The following is a 17764-nucleotide window of genomic DNA, read 5'->3' as shown; positions in this document are numbered from 1 at the left end:
TGATACGAAATACAGAGAAAGATGTCAAAATTGTAATAAATTTATTTGTAAGAATTATACAAAAAATACACTTATTTTATGTATCAAGACTATAGAAGACTAATAAGAGATAAAGTATATATTATTTAAAATGCTTTTTTACATATAATTAACAATAAATAAAATGAAAAAAAAATGGATTTTTATATATAATTCCTTCCAAAACTAGTTTAGAAATTCTATTAGAAATTCATCCTTCCAAAATGATCTGCATTCGTCTATCGAAAACGATTCGCTTCTTCTTCATGTATCGGATTCTTTCCTTTGTGTTACGATTCCCTCCTTTGATAATGATGTTAGAATTCCCTCGTTTGATAATGGCTCTTTATCAATTCTTTATTTTGTAGCCTTAGATTTTTCTAGGACTTTTGATACAGTTATAAAGTAGTTCGATGGTCATAATGCATTATTATAACTTAAGTGACTTCTATCTTTTACTCCTCCTTTTCTTATATAACCGATTTCAGTAGGTTCTTGTTCAAAACATTTCTCCTAGTTTCTATTGTATTCTATTGTATTCTATTTTATTGTCTAACATTTTATCAGGGATTTCTCAAGATTCTATCTTTAGTTCAAGGTTCTATCTTTGTTATTGTTATCTTGTTTAATCTTTTTATTGTATATCTTTCCTTTCGGGCAGTTATTTCCATGACCTTCAACAAATTGTTGAATGATCTGTAACAAATAAACTACATCTAAATTCCTCAAAATCCTCGCTTTTGATTACGGAATCTTATTTTCTTGTCTTACAGTTTTTTTTTAAATTAGCTTAATGCTGATCACATCTGAATTTTATCTCAAACAATAAGTATCGCGAAAATATTTAATCAAAAGGAGTTTCATTGTAATATTTTGAAAAACTATTTGGAAAGACCTACAATAATATAAAATAAAAAAATAAGAATTCCATAAAAATGTTCAAAGTTGACAACTTCTTCATAGCTGCACTCGTAATCATATCGCCAAATCACTATTTGATGCTCTTTATTGAAACTATAATTTTTGTAACATATTTTTCATAAATGTTTCGTTTTCAAGATATTTTACTTATTTTACAGAAAGAGGAAGATTTATTTATAGAACGTTGACCGTTAGACAGAGACTACTATAACAGAACAAATCTAAAAACTTATTTTCACTTCATGTGCTTGTTGTAACTATTTATTGATTATCAGGAGGGAGAGAATATAAGAACATGTAACTTTTATGCTTATTGCATTTTTATAAGTGTTTTAAAGTGGTCTTATTATTTTTCAAATTACATCAGAGTTTCCTTTTTGTTACTTATAGAAGTTTTACGTGGTATAGAAGATTCGGAGCTTACTTTCATATTGTCTTGTACACTAAATTTTGATCCAAAATAGAATTTTTTTCTATTAGTTTGAGTGGTCGAGTTGGCTAAGACACTCTTCCTGGAAAGTCATCCCAGATTCGAATCCTGGCTAAGATAATATTTTTCGTAATAAGTTCTTTACAATTTAATTTAGGGGGGATTATTAGCGTTTCAGATTGATTGTATTGAAAAATTTTCGACGCGCAGTCATATCTAAAATAAATTGATTTAATAAAAGAATATGTTGCGTTTTGGCGTTGATGTAGTAGGTTGTCCTGGATCCACATAATGTTTTCTCTTTTTAGGATTATCGTAAAAAATCCACTTTTCATCACCAGTCACAATTTTCAAGAAAGATTTTTATGCTGTTTATTGTATAGATTCAAACACTTCTCAAGACGATCATTTTTGTTTTTTTCACTTAATGCATGCGGCATCTACTTTTCTTCCTTCAGAATCTTTCCCATCTGCCGTAAACGAATTGAAATATCTTGTTGAGTTACTCAAAGTTGCTGTGCAAGTTCGTTTTGTGTTTGACATGAGTTTTGATCGAGTAATGCTTGCAATTCATTGTTTGTAACCTTCTGAGGAGTACTACTACGTTCTCTATTGCTAACATCAAAATCATCCTCTTAAATCGCCTAAACCAAAACTCACACGTACTTTTGGATACAACATTGACTCCAAGAACAGAACAAATTGATTCACATGCTTTAACAGCGCTTTTTCCTTGATGAAATTCGTATCGAATGCAGTGTCGAATAAATTGCTTGTCGCTCGCCATTTTAAAACCATTTAATTTTGAAGTTAAGTTTCCAATTTTGTGAAGTCAATTATGTTTTTTAATAGTACACATTAAGTGCCACTACATATCAAAAGAGCGCGAAAATATTTGAATTCTAAGTTTAAATTATACGTTACACAAAAAACGCTTTAAAACTTATTTGTACACCTAATATATATTATTCAAAACGTCTAACTTTAAATGCGTGTTAGCGTTCTTTATCTTATTTGTTAGAATTTTTTCTCTTATTTGATTTATTCACTTATCAATCCAATTTTCACTTATTATTGCTCAAATCTTGTCATATCTCGATAACTTTTTCACGAGTAGGTACATAGTGGGTACACATTTTTTTTTCTTTATTTACAAATGACACGCAAGAAATTTCAATGTATTTCTTATGTCACGGTTCCAATATGATCGTGGTGACTAGTCAGAAGCTTTAAAATTGCGATACGAATGGCGCAATAAAAGATTTAAAGTTATAAGGCTAATATCATAGTGATAATATACATTTTTAAATTGAATTCGAAAAGTGATTTGTACATTTATATGAAAATATGACTGATACTGAAAAAAATGAATTTGTTATTAGAACAAAATAATTTGTGTGATAATTTGGTAGGAAAATGAATAAATTAGTTACTATTGCGAATCATTTTTTATTATTCGTCGATGTAACAAACAATAGTTATGTAACAAACAAATATAGTACAAATAGGTTACACATTTGTACTTTGTTTTTTAAATTGTAAGGCCTATTTTACAATGTGCTTTTTCTGTTTTTTGCTTTTTATTATTTTTTTACATCTGGTCTTTTTGCTTCTTATCCGATTTTTTGTTTTATGTAGCCCGAGATAACAATTAACGAACTTCGAAAGAAATAAGAACTACGTAGCAAGAAATATAATTGTCGATAAAACGGTTGTAAAAGGGGAAGAAGCAAAAGGCAAAAAGTAAAAGGAAAAGAAATAGGAAACAAAGAGCACATTGTAAAATAGGCTTAGGTCATTTTTTTATTTATCTTAATGTTTTTGATAACAACTTTATTTTTTTGAAACATCGACGAGATATTCTTTTAAAATTATCAAAAATCGAACAAAAGAACCCTAGCATGTGTAGCTGAAGATAAATATTCCTGAAAAGAAAAGGTTTCTTTCTTTTATAATGCGCTGTATTAAAATAAAGGAAATTCTCAGAAAATTTACTTCAAAGGTTGATGTCTTCTTCTTTTTTATATGTAAATAAAGTATGTGAAATAGAGTCTACATGCAGTCTATTATCGCTATTGGTAATTGTGGTATTTTAAAATGTATAGAGGGAGAATACAGAATTGGTTATATATATATAGCCTCACAGAGAGAGTGGCAAATTACATCAACAGTCTCCTCTGATTGGATTTGAACAAGAGAGAGAAGAAACATTCGACACAACATGGATCAAAAGGTAATTTTTTTGTAATATTTTTAATAAATTATTTACACATTAGTAGCGTTTCAAAAATCCGACGCACAGTTTGGCAGAATTTTATACGTATTAAATTTATACCGAATTATTTCAGTATACAACAAATCAATATCAAAGTACAACAAAATCCATGACTAAGATTTATTGCGGAAAACAGGCCAACGGAGCAGGAGCACAGCCTCCAGTAAGTCCTAAATATAAAGTTTAATAATGGCGAAATGGACACACTAATGCGCATTATTGCCGTAGTACATATTAAAGCATTGTACATTGATTTAATTTAAGTATAAAAATGAAATGCAAATTTTTCGAATTATATAGTATACATATTTTAACAGTATAGTATACATATTTTAACAATACAATAAAGTGTATCAAGCATTTCACGATTTATTTCACGGTTTTCATATTTATTTTTATTTATTTTTTATTTATTTAATTAATAAACATATCTTTAATTTACGATTGCTTTAATGTGTATCAATGCGCACTGCGTTCAATCGAATTATTATAATTTCAATATGAAAAAAAAAATTAATGAGACGGATTTTTTTGTTACAGAAGAAACCAAACTGTCAAGGACAAGATCAAGACAGGACCAAGGATCGAAACAACAATTGCAGAACAATTTACACTAATCGTTAATATAATTAAAAGATAAATAATTAAATAATGATTTAGAAAATGAGATAATTTAGAATGTAATAATAACAATAGTAATAAAAAAACTTTTAAAACAATTTTATTCTTGGATCACTTTTTAATTATCATCAATTTGGATTTTTTGGCAGCTCTATATTATTTTGTAATAATATTATTATATTATTATAAAATATTATACAATATTATTTTGTAATAATACATTGTGAATTTGCAATATTGTTACGCATAGCATTTCTATATTGTCAATGACATCACGTAAATCAGCTTCTAATAGAAAAATGGATGGCTTTATACTTCGAAATTAATAAAAATAAATTTTATATTGTATGTTAATTATTATATGATGAATTGTATTATATATGATTTATTTTTTGAAAAAAGATATTTTATAAACTTTTCTTGATAATAAAATTCTCACATTTGCAATGCATCTTATACTGCTATGAAATGGTGTAATCAATTTTTTTAAATGTCATATTTATTTACAATATATCTTATTTGACATAATATATATAAAAAAAACATAATTATTAAGGTTATTAAAAATTAATGCAACGAACAAAAACAAAAATTTATAGTAGCATTTCCAATGCTTCTCTTAAACATTTCTTCCAAATGATTTAAATATAATTCAATCAATCATATCGTTTCAAGATATATCCAAGTTTAATCGAGAATTTATAAAATTAGGTGATACTTACCTGTACACATAGCGCTGAAGGAGTTCACCAATTGCTTTGAAAATAAAAATTGGAAGGTTTTAACATATGCAAGGGTCGGGAGAGATTCATGCACGATCGCAGCTGTGCTGATGATGGATCTGGCATGCCCTTACCTCTCCGCCCTACACAGATTTTAAGGGAGATTTCCTCGTGAAGAAAGAAGCAGGGGATCGAAGGTTGAGAAAATTGTGCGTTTATTAATGAAGACGACATTCGAGCAATCTCACCACTTAATTTCATCGACGATGCCGACGCGAGGCCTCCAGAAATCGCGTTGAGGTCCTAAATGAACAGCCCTGCTGAGGATAGAAGAGGAGAGAGCGAAAAGTGCGAGTGTCTTCGACGAAGACATTTAACTTCTATATCACAAAATTTCTATATCACAATACTTGTTGCGACTTGCTTGCGAAAATTGCAGCAAAAAAGAAAAAGAAACAAGGATTTATAATAATTACGATAGTCGCATAATAGCATAGCAGTAATAATGATAATTACTCTATAACAATATAATATAATAACAATGACAATAATAATAAGATAATATTGTATTCACAAGTCCTAAAAGGATATTTACGCTTATTTATATCATTGTCGCTCTATCCTTCTCTCTCTCAATTTACTCGCGCATTCTCACTGCTTATGATCTTCACCGTATCACGTTCGTCTTCTGCATCGATGTCACGCGAGCAGTCGATGCTAGAATTAAAATCGGCTTGAGATTTCCATTAGTAGCGTCATCTTTTCGGTCGTGGTGGACGGGCTGCCCTCGCGTCCAACAAAGAATCGAAGATTAAAAAGATTCACACATCACCCTCACATTCTCTCTCACGGTTATTCTCGCACGCTTGCATTCGGCATCTATGTAGAACATAGCACATATTTTTCTGTATATTTATATATATATTTTTCTCTCTTTATATTTATATATATATATATATATATATTTATATATTTATATTTATAATTAATTTTCTTCGTTCATTATACCTATCTATATATTATCTACAGGGCAGTAGCCAAACGCTGACTGACTGTGTTGTCGCTTGTGTTATCCGCTCGCGACGATACCGACAATTTTCGATTTGACTAGAGAGATGCGCGTTCATATATCGTCTCACACCTCCCGATCACGATGATCCTCGGGAGAGCACACGCGTCTTTTGTTACGTGTAATGTATAATGGTTGACATGTCTACCTGGCGCGACGTAATACCAATCTATGTCGCAAGTGGAGATCGCGCGGGCGCGCCGCGATGCGCTCGAAATTCTATCGCTCTCTTGGTCGTTTTATAGCGCGGCGAATATTACGTTATGTTGTCCATCGATACGTTTCAATGAATTCCTGAGAGTATATTGTTTGTGAGGTGGAAAGAAACGAAAGAATAAATATATAATATGAGTCTCTTGAGCTTGCGATACGCTGTCGCCGTCTCGGCCAAGTGTCGTTCTCTTTCCCGATCAGTCTCACAATGTGAGATAAGATGCTAGCAATGGCGGCCGAGATGGCGACAAGTTTACATCTGACATTCATTTCGCTTGACTTGTGTCTGACATAAGTAGGTACGAACGCTGGAGGAGTTTCTTCGCGGTTTCTTTGGGACATTACTTTATATTAAGCTAGCTATTAATCTTTACGTTTAACATTAGTCGCGTGTTTCTGACACTTATATACTGACCATATTTCTTCATAATTTCATTCTGAGTCTCTCCAGCATGTACATTACTTACCATTGTCAAACACGGTGCTGTGCACATATATACTGCAGCATATCTCAGATGTAAACATACTACAGGGAACATTCGTGCGACACTTCTGGACTTGTATTCTGTACATGGCTATCGACAGTTGTCGACAGTATCGTTAATTAACGACTAATCAGAGTCACGTTTATTTCCTTTTCGCCATTGGCTGTCGCTAATTAACGATACTGTCATAACTGTCGGTAGTCGTGTACAGAATACAATACCCTGATTCCGTAACTCTTGACAACGGTTATCGTTACTTCGCGCAGATTTTTTTTTCATATCTGCACAATAACATTATAACGACACTGTTAAGAGTTGCAGAATCGGGGTACAGACACTGGAAGCGGAACATAAATCTGAAGGCGAAGTGAATCGTTCGAGTCGGAGCGCATCGCGGCCGAGAAGAAATTCTTATTATAGCAAGCGGGCGCCGCGGTGTGAATAATGCTGGCTTTTCAATCGTGCTTACAAATGACACTCGAGTGTCTCTTTATTTTATTTTTATTTTATTTTAAATCCTATTCCATACTTATACTTATGAATTAATGTTTAAAGATGCGTCCGCACCGCGACGCCTCGTCTCGCCTCGCTTTTCGTCGAGCCGCTTCCGTGAAATTTTTCTCTCTCTCTCTCTCTCTCTCTCCCTCCCCTCCCGGGTTCCTCTTTCATTGCTTTCATTAACGATGACAGTTCAATTTCGATGCGACAGCCTCGACTTTTCGCGCGAATTCGAAGGATACACTTGGTATTTTTTTTCTCGTGTTTAGGCCTTTTTCTTCCACGGTCGCGCGTTTCCGCGTGACGATGACTAGATTCTACACGAGCGTACGCGCTTTGCGTCAGCGTGGGTATGTGTAAGCGTGTCTTTGTACATGTATATATCTGTGCGCGTGTGTATGTAATCGTGTGCATATGCATGTGATGTATGTCAATTGAATGTTATTCTTCTCTTTGGTGATCGTCAGATTAGTTGACTTCAGCGCACGTTCGATCTTTGGTGTATTCTCGCTGGCAGTAGCTCAATATCCGCCATGGGGATGACGTACCAGAAAACGTGGCGAAAACCTCTGTCCATCGGGTAACCCGTAAAAGTGTGATGAAAGCGAATGAATCAAGGTATCCTTAACGATGTTTCTTGAAAGATACTCTCTTTTTCTCTCCCTTTCCCTTTCTCGATACTCTCCTCATTTTCCTGGATATAAGTACGATTTCACGACTTCGTCCTTCCCCGAGAAGGAAAACTCGCGGACTACTGGTGATTATAGAAAAGTGCGCGCGATAAAAAATGCGTTACGATACGTTACCCTGAAGTTACGGGCTGTGTGACGATGTTAACTCGATTCTCCCCCATCTATGGAAGGTAAATGTCGCGGAAACGAGAGAGAAATAGAGAAAGAGAGAAAGAGAGAGGAGAGAAAAAGAGAGAGAGAGAAGGAAGAGAAAGAGAGCAAACGGTAAGTTCGATCTTGAGCAGATTAAACCTATTTTCACGAAGACATTTTCTTCTTTTGCTACGCGTTAATCTTAAAATCACAGGAGACACAATCGCGATAAAATGCGTCCGGGATCAATTGCGTCCTGAGAGAGGGATTAGTATTCATTATTCCGCAAAAGTTCAATTCGCGAGCTTGTAGAGCTTGTTCATCCGCGGAAAAATGCAATCGCGGAATTTCGGTTGAATACATGTGACTAGAAATATGTGTGGCGATTATCATCATCTCTTCAACAGCAAATGTGTCAGATAATTGTAGTTATGTAATTATATTATGTTGTGAGCATCTCGTTTCGTCGAACGTATTAGATTTAAATCAGATAGTCTACCTCTTTCAATCTGCTTGGCCTCTGGCAAATTGAGTTAGAATCGTTCACGTTTAATATGCGTGAATTTAATTTAAAAAAATATCCAGAATGTTTTTCTAACTTTCTTCAATATTTGCTAAGAAATAGAAGAGGATACTTTGACTATTTTATAATGGCTTGTGAAAGACATAAGGTATGTGATTCAAATCGAATTCGCTTTTAAGCCGAGAAGAGCGAAAGAGAAAGGGGAAGCTCGCGAGCCCGAGTCGATCTTCTATTCGAGCTTTTGAGTTACAACTACAACGAGGGTAGATTGTGAGGCTCGCGAAGATCGATGGACACGGGAGAATCGATGGTGTTCGCATTGGTGCTCGTCATCCCCGTGCGATCGCGTAACCCTTTCTCCTGCTACGATCCACCATCCCGCGTGCATGCGCTCTGTACAGAAATCCTGAAAGTGGAACGTTGCGATTTGTGATTTACGCGATCAACCGCGATCGCGATCTCGTCGTACGTTCAGTCCATCATGATCATCATCATCATCATCATCATTATCATTATCATCATCATCGGTGTCGTAATGGCTCGCATGAAATGGCGAGCGCGATTACATGGCCCCGTTGCGCCTTCGCGTGGAAGAGCGAATCACTGAACAAGCCCCCGGCTTTCGTGCGAGCAATCTGACGCGACCAGAAAGCTCGTCGTCCATCCGTGAGAATGGAGATACCCTCCTGCGAGGTATTAGCTTCGTCAGCCATTTGTCCACTCGGGCGATTCCTCGCCTCAGCGGAGGCTTTCCGAGGAGGAGGAGGGTGTTGCGAACCCTTGCCGAACGGTTCGGCCGATCGTGGCTTTGATGAAGATGCTTGATTTTAGAGGTCTTGGTCCGCGCTCCCGACGGTCTCTGGACCATCACGATCACGATTACGTCGCTCCTCGCTTGCTCTTCGTCTTCCCACTGTGCTCCTGTCCTGTACTCGGGCTAGGCGGGCTGCTGCTAGTCATTCTGGCCACCCTCCGATAAATCTCGCTGTTGACAAAACGCGGATACGAGTCCCGGTGCATGAGGGTATAGATTTGCAGCTGCGCCTCATCGAAGGTATGCGGTGTAGGCTCCACCATGTTGCGATTCACCATTTCTCGCACCTGCGAGTCCAAACTCACCTGCAAATATAAACGACGAAGAAAATGGATTAATTAAAATTTGTATCAGATATTATCAACTACATGCTATATAAAAATATTCTACGAAACTGCAACTTATTGTATCTTAATTTACAAATCACTATTTGCATATAATTTATATTCTCTCATTTCTTATAAAATATCTTTTAATTCTACAATATTTCTTTCTCTCTCTTGTATAAAATAATAATAAAATTTACAAGTTGTACAATTTTATTCTTTTAATTAATTACATAAATATAATTTTTCAGGAATAGACAGATCCACGGCCTCGAAGATGAAGCTAATATGTAAATCTTTTAACTGCATTTTCGCAACAATTTTTCTTTATTCTTTATTTCACAAAGAATGGCGAAGTACCGATATATTCATAGTTATAAACAACGATAAAAAAACTTTCCGAGAATTATAGACCATAATATGTGTACGACATACTTTTAACACGATCTTTTTTATATTATCTCATAAAATAATCTAGGTGATTGCAATAATGTATAATCGTGTACCGTACAATTATGCCGTAATGTTCGAATGGCAAAAGAAGGTTCGTGCATTCGCCCCGTTTGGGTGAATAAGTTGTTAAAGAGGTCACTGGGTCACTAGGTCAGTCGGTTAATATAGAAGAAATCAGTCACGCGCATTCGCAGCTTTTCTCAAACAAAACATTATATTGCAAAAGTCTCCCTTCACGTCAAAATGCATTTAATTTTACTATCACGTTTTTCTAATTCTTGCGCGTTCGTACACTCGACTTTTTGCATCCGATAAAAAAAATGGCGTAATTAGATAATACATCCAATAACATTATCGATTCTATCGTCAAAGCTAACAGCTCTGGAAGCTCTGGTAGGAATTATTTTATGTTATGAAATGTGTAAGTGCTTATGATGCATCGCACGAGCTATTCAAAGTAGCAGATACTGATCGCATGACGCATACTGCGTATGCCATTATAAACTAAATAGATGGTTACGTTAGAATATGCTTATTATTTCCAGGTTGACGCTATCTCTACTTCGGTATCAGAATGTACCATAATAATAGAGCACGTTTTTCCCAGAAAATAAAAACAATTTCTTCTTGAATGTCGTATACTTTTAAACGTCACATAAAATAGTTATATCTATATTTTTACAGTCATATATCCAGGATTCTAATATATAATTTTGTTATATATTCGGCTTAGTTTATATACTCCACAATTGCTAAATAAATTTTTTAAAAACGTGAAAATATATGAAAAATATAAAAAATTGTTTCGAAATAGATAAATTTAATTATCGCTAGTAGATCCGAAGCATCTGAAAAAAATTAACAATAAATCATAATTTTAATTCGAAGCTGCTACTAATTTCAATTATCGCCAATAATTATGTACTCTTTAATAATAATAAAAATATCTTACATCTCTATTTGTATAAAAGAATTATAATTATGTTACTGTATAATTCTAGATGCAAGTAATAGATCAACGATCATTTGCTGGCTGCTCCTGAGTGCTTCAATCGAGTTACGATTACGATTTCTTATCACGAATAAGTAAGTATTTTCTCTATGAGCTAATGAAGAGTTTACTCACTTCCTTTGGCGAAAGTATGGATATGTAATCGTCGTAAATGTAGCGCGCCTTCTCCTCGATCGTCTCGGGATTGTTCTCCCTCTTGAGTTGCTCGCAGGCAAGCCAGAAGGCAATGTTCTCCTCGCTGTACTCGCTCATGAGGAACTCTCTGAAGAGCTTGCGGCCGGCGGCGCTCCTCATCAGTTTGTCGAAGGACGAGCCCCAGGTCCGAACCTCCTCCAAGCTGCAACGCTCCAGACCACCGTCGAGGCCGTCGAGTCCATCGAGACCATTACCCGCACCTGCACCCGCGAAGTCGGTGACGCTGATGCCACTGCCATGCTCGCCGCCAACACCGGCATTGCCCTTTTTCTTGCCCTGATCGCCCGCACCGCCGGTACCCGTCGAATTACCGCCGACTGCCGCCAAACTGAGACGACAACGCACGTTAGAACTATCTTATAGATCTCTCTATGGCTGCGGTCAAATTCTCACTACAAATGCTTTGAAGCGTTTGATAGATCAATGAAAAAAAAGAATTTTTCAAAAACAAATCGACCAATCAAAAAATGCTTTAAAGCATTTGGAGCATCACATTGGCCGTACTCTATATTGTTAATAACGTGTAGAACAGTGCGGGAGAATCGATTAAATAAATAGATTGATATGATGATTCCATGATTATAAGCTATTTTATTCATGTTTAAGTCCCGTTCGAAATAGCATTTATTTATAATTTATTATTATATTACGTAGATTTTAGTTATTACTATATAATCGAAAGACTAATTAAAAATAATAAGTTATTGAATGTTTCTTTTTGCGCAGTTACTTTAATCTACTTTACATTATAATTATAAGAAGTGAGACGTGGATCCGATCGGATCTACCGATAAGAAATTTGTCATAGATTATAGTATCGATATCGATATTAAAATTGATCGTAAACCATCGTGTTAATTATAACGTACGATAATATTAGTGGTGATTTTTGTTGGCAAACATGAGGATGACGGAAGGAATGCAAACGCGAAAGTAATGATAGACAGCCGAGAATGAAGGCGGAGGAAAGATGTGTAGAAAATGAATATTAAACTTGGTAGCCTCGGGAAATGAAGAGCCATAAAATGAGTGACGAAGGGAAGAGTATGATCCGGCGGACGCACACACAAATACAGAAAATGATAATGATTAACGATCGTCAGGATAGCTAATTTAATCGAGACTGAGGATAACGAGATACAAAGAGATGTGAACGAGTGGCATCGAACCGATAGAAAATATTAGTCGTGTCGATAACAGGCACAGAACCGGGTCATTGGAAGGCCGATTCTTTGTGCTTGATGACGCGGCCGTCCTATGGCGTTTGCGAACCACAACTGTGGAAATAAACGGCAATTCTGAACGGTTTACGCGACTTGGTCAGATGGCAAATCACGAAAATGATTGGTTCAGTTGCCGTCTGATCGATCGAACTTGCGTTTATTTGTAAAAGATTTTTACTTGAATGAATAAAAAATAAAATAAAATATCTGATAATTTTAGAATATTTCTCACGTGCTCATTTGTCAATTTGTAAATTTTACAAAATATTGCAAGAGTCTACTTTAAAAAGGTTGCTTCTCGCCCTGATGAAGTGAACTGCAACGTTTACAAAATGTTGGCAACAACAATCGAAACACAGAAATAACTCGTAACATAGTTTCTTTATTATGAAAGAGTCTTTTTTTATCTAATGTTGCAAACAATTGTAAAAGATTATTTGTAGATTTATTATTCATTGAAATTTTACTTCAACAGCAACAATTTCTTTTAAAAATATATCTCAATTATAAGAACTATAATATAACTAATAAAATAGACAACTGCCGAAAAATATAACGTTGCGCAACTTGAAGCGAATTTTATAATACTAAAATAAAGAAATTATATTTCAAAACACATGTTTTTTGAAAGATTCCTTCACATTGATATGACGAAACAGTTAAGAGTATACTGTCGTATATTCCTGCGATAGAAATTCAGGAAATGCCATTGCACCTCAGATAGACTCTTTCGGGTCGATGCCAGCCTAGAATGAGTAAACTACTAGCGTATAATCTGTAAAGATGGCTCGCGTAGGAAGGACGCGTGGTATGTGCATAACCCCGTTTCTACGAGCCATAATACGTGCATTACGATAGCATCATCATCGACATAACAAACAAGCAGCATTAACGCACACAGTCCGTGGCCTGCTTACCATTTATTCCTACTTGTGGCATGAAACATAGAAAGGCAATATGTAGGTACGTCTGCACGGCAATAAATGGATCACACGCGAGAGTTTAAAGACAATGGACCGATATCGTTTCAATGGCGAGAGGTTCAGTAGATGAAGTAAGCATGAAAATAGCTGCGCGATAACGATAATAGCGCGTGGCTCGTTTTCATCTACTTTATGTTTGCGATTACAATGAAAACTCTTTGTGCTGACTTTTCAGTAACTCGCCATCGCGAGCACATATAATTATAGAACGAGAGATTAAAGTCACTTCGTGCAATTCGGAGATCCATTCTTCATTAACGATTTGTCCATTGTCGTATAAATCGAGTATAGTTCTTCATAATTTAATAAAATATTTCGTACATCGGTGCGCTTCAAGAGTTAAATCAATGGCGGCAGAAAAAGCAGCAGTTTTGCAACTGTTGTAAAAGTCTTTAATACGATTGGTTCTTGCACCTAGTTCCTCAATGGTTCTAAATGTATAAACTAATCATATTAAAGAATCTTACAATTGCAACAGATGCTTTTTCTGCTGAACGCAGCCAATGTAACATGTCATTGTGAAGAAAAACAACTCGAGATAGATTTTTTTAAATAAAAATCTATCTAAGAGATAACAAAATTTTCTGATCAAATTCACATTTGATTAACAAAAAATTATTACGATTTTTTGTTTCATAATTAGCAATTACTAAAAAATGTTAGATTAACGTAAAATGTTAGATTAACATAAAAGAGCAATGAAAAGTGCTGAATTGCTCAATCGTCCTATCAGCAATTTTCTTAAGAATATGTTTTTTTAGTCACATCGATGTACGAGCCATGATCAGACAGGATCGATAATACCACGAGCAACTGCAGCAACAGCACCAGCATAGGCAACAGTTGTCCTTCTTCGATCGACCCGTGAATCCGGCCGCCTGACGTTGCTGTTGCTGCGATTGCTGCTGCGACGCGGATGCCTGTTGCTGCTGTTGCTGCGACTGTTGTTGCTGCTGCTGCTGCTGCTGCTGCTGCTGCTGCTGCTGCTGCTGCTGCTGCTGCTGCTGCTGAGACGACTGTTGCGGATTATGCTGCATCGTGGACCCCGAGGCTTGGCCTTGGTTCTGTGCACGGAGGCGGCAACCACCAGCTACACCTTCGCCGCCCGTCCCGTGACTAACGCCGATTCCCATTGCGGTTGCACCAAGTCCACTCGACATCTGGAAGCGACATCCGTCCTCTGAATTCGCACACCACGTGCGAACGAGCTTATCCCGGTGCTAAGAATAGTTCTACTAAATCAGTGGCTTCCGGAACACAATGAACCACTTGTCGGCTTTGTGATTTGTTTACGCAAGGTGACTGACATTGAACTTTTTTAGAAACATGTTCAAATATAAACTAATAATATGAAGTTTTTTTTAATATTAGTATTGCGCACATTTAGAGTACACATATTTGTATACTATAATTTAATTTTATATAATAATCTAATTGTCTATACGAAAGTAATATCTAGTAATTTTTTAAATATCAATATGTATAATTTATGATTAAGATATAAATAAATAGACATTTTTATTGTGCAAGACGAAGAAAAACATAAAAATCACGAAAGTAACTCAGATCAATTTTGGAAGAGAAACAGAATCGTTGAGTATATGCGAAAAGTAAATTTCAATTAAGCATTTAACGTGAAAATCACGATTATTAAATTTCCACATTTAAATGAGTCATAAGTAATAAATCTCAAGAAGAGAACAATTTACTCACGTGGCAATACGATAAAGTTAAGCTTTAGTCAAAATAAATTAGTACGATAATTGACACGTAAGCTTTCAAAAAGCAACCAATTAGTTCGGATACGATTGTCGTACGCTCAGCTGCACGTATCGATTGGCTTGTATTTTCAGCGCGATCCGGCGATGGCGATATCGAAGTGAGATGTAGCCGGAGATTTATTATTCTTCCGTTCGCTGTTCCATTCGAGGTCTTTGGTATTTAAAATTCATGATCGCCAGACGGCTGAGCTGACCGATATTGGATTCTCGGAGAAAGTCTAAGGAGAGGATTAAACTCTTAATGCCATATTTAAGAACGCGATCTCAATTCAAAATCTGTATTTCCGATCATTTTTCAAGAAGTTTAGACGTTTTTCAATTGCAGCTCTGCTCATAACATTATTGGTTTTAGAATAAATGAATAATTTAATTTGTTTTCGCGTTGATTAAGTTTTTCTTTTTCTTCTCTATTTGGAAATTACACAAAAAAACATTATATAGCGACAATAAAATATCAATGAGAGGATCACTAATATTTTATTGTACTGAAAGTCAAAAGTATTGTAAAATAAAATATCATTAAAGATCAGCTTTAATGCAGTTCGCATACAGTTTGGGATTTTCTTTGCATCTTTTCCTATTCCATTAAACAAAAGAAAGGAACAAACGAATGAAATTCTGAGCGCATGAATTTATTCCGCAGCGTTCGAAATCTCGCGAAAATATATTCAACGTGGCTCTCGCTTATTCTCTCTCGCAATATAAAAAGAGATTCGCGGAATGAAGTTTGGGTATGTGTCTGCACATGCACGTAGCCGCGTGCGGCCCTTTATTTTTACACCGTGTTGTATATCGATGACCCGCTCTCTCTCCGATGCGGCCTCGCGCGATAACGACTACATCGGACAGTCGCTTATAGGGGATGTGGGAAGAGGTTGATAAACAGCGGGCACTGGCGTAAAGTGTACACGTGTATTTGCGAATAAACGTGGTGGCGCATACGAATGAAGCCACGTGAAGATGAGAGGTGGAGAGAAAAAGATGGGAGAAAGAAAGAGAAAGACGGATATGAAACAATTGGGAAAGGAAATTGAAATTGGACAATCGGAATCGTAGAGATTGGAAAGGGGACCGTTGTTTAATCGTTTATAGCGCGATATAAATCGGACGCGGATTTACGCGAGCGTGGCGATTTAGAGTGGTCGGGAAATAGAAGCCGGAAATCGAAAAGACCACGCGCAAAACCGCCGTTTCGAGCGGCTGGCTCGTAAAATACACTACGCGGTTTATACACGAAGCGAATTCCGTATTTCGTATATCTCGCGGGTCGTCTTTCCTGAAAACGAGACTTCGGTTACGAGATAATATAACGATCTAAATTTCAATAATCTCTCGGCGATTTGTTTTGGCAGGCATTATGGAAACAAGAGCCGTTGTTTACGGAGAACGCTGCGAAATTTAGGAAACACTTCGTACTAGGTGATTAATTGTGATCTATAGATTTTGCATAAGTTAGTTTCAAGATAGCTGTGTATAGCTTGAATATAATAATATCTTATATTAACAAGCCATATATCCGTAAACGTGTGCTAGACGTTACGCTAGACTAGTTTTTATATAAAAATATAATTAAATAAAAACAATTACATATAAAAATACTATTGTTAATTAATTCATATTGATTTTACAATGCTTGCTAAAAAGATTAAATTAGTAATTAATAATTAATTAATTAATTTGATAATTAATAATGCAAATGAGAATAATAAATAAATTATTTGCGTCCGTTAATTATTATCGGGTCATTTTCAATAGTGGTTAATAAACAGAGTAGCACTTGGATAGGAGTGTGTATTTTGGCACGGAAGATTATTAATATTTTTAATACATTTATGAACATTAGTTTCTTCTCATCGCGCGTATTCTTAGATGCAAATACTGTCGCTGTGTTTACAACGGTTCTGAAACGGCGATAGTGTTTACGCATAGCTGCGTGTCAACATGTCAATGGCCCAATGGTGTGTTGGCTACATGCAGCACGCAATCACGGAGCACGTGCAAGCTGCAACCCCCGTTTCTCTTCTCGCAAGCTTCGTCCGATAATCCCATGAATTTATTTCGATTCGGACAAGGATGTATGCGTATGTCCATATAAATGAATTTGTTATGTCCCTATACGTGAACGAATGGCAAGCTGCAGATATTTCGAGCTAGATTCTAACCAGCGATAATAGAGTCCTTGTTCATGTTATTACAGCGCACTATTTCAAAATTAATTTACAATAATACAATTCTATATTGGAATAATTTAAACACGGTTGAAATGCAATCGGTTTTCAATATTCAATCCAGCCACATTGTTTATTTGCATGTTATTAAATTAGAAAAGGTTTCGTAAACTCCGAAAATATGACTGAATATGTTAATGAAGTTATAAA

At 35.6% G+C, this 17764-nt stretch overlaps 2 protein-coding genes and 1 long non-coding RNA gene across 8 annotated transcripts in view; 2 read left to right on the top strand and 1 right to left on the bottom strand.

Annotated features, from left to right (window-relative positions):
* Positions 1-14457, top strand: part of LOC147909273 (uncharacterized) — a 164035-nt gene extending 149578 nt beyond the window's left edge. For 2 of the 4 annotated variants that reach the window (XR_015545370.1, XR_015545371.1), the window contains exons 3-4: positions 11194-11278; positions 11406-11978. Coding sequence is in view for 2 of the 4 variants with exons in the window: in XM_087407067.1 (XP_087263193.1) it covers positions 11194-11278; positions 11416-11458 (128 nt within the window). In the remaining 2 variants the exon portion in view is untranslated. Of the gene's footprint in view, positions 1-11193; positions 11279-11405; positions 11979-14366 lie in introns of those variants that run through there. The other 2 variants (XM_087407068.1, XM_087407067.1) reach the window with 2 other exon arrangements.
* Positions 1931-4857, top strand: LOC147909274 (uncharacterized). Its single transcript, XR_015545373.1, has 3 exons — positions 1931-3602; positions 3718-3807; positions 4185-4857. It is a non-coding gene; the product is annotated as an uncharacterized LOC147909274 (long non-coding RNA).
* The window catches only part of Dhit (regulator of G protein signaling double hit), a 71805-nt gene continuing 59219 nt past the window's right edge, over positions 5179-17764 (bottom strand). For 2 of the 3 annotated variants that reach the window (XM_087407051.1, XM_087407050.1), the window contains 3 exons: positions 14410-14765; positions 11319-11727; positions 5179-9718 (listed from right to left, as the gene is read on the bottom strand). In XM_087407051.1, the coding sequence (XP_087263177.1) occupies positions 9479-9718; positions 11319-11727; positions 14410-14765 (1005 nt within the window). In that variant the 3' untranslated portion in view covers positions 5179-9478. The remainder of the gene's footprint in view (positions 9719-11318; positions 11728-14409; positions 14766-17764) is intronic. The other variant, XM_087407052.1, reaches the window with a different exon arrangement.

This window comes from Acromyrmex echinatior, chromosome 6 (assembly GCF_024713525.1).
Source record: "Acromyrmex echinatior isolate Ae372 chromosome 6, ASM2471352v2, whole genome shotgun sequence".
NCBI lineage: Eukaryota > Metazoa > Arthropoda > Insecta > Hymenoptera > Formicidae > Acromyrmex > Acromyrmex echinatior.
This window is presented reverse-complemented; position numbering and strand designations above follow the sequence as displayed.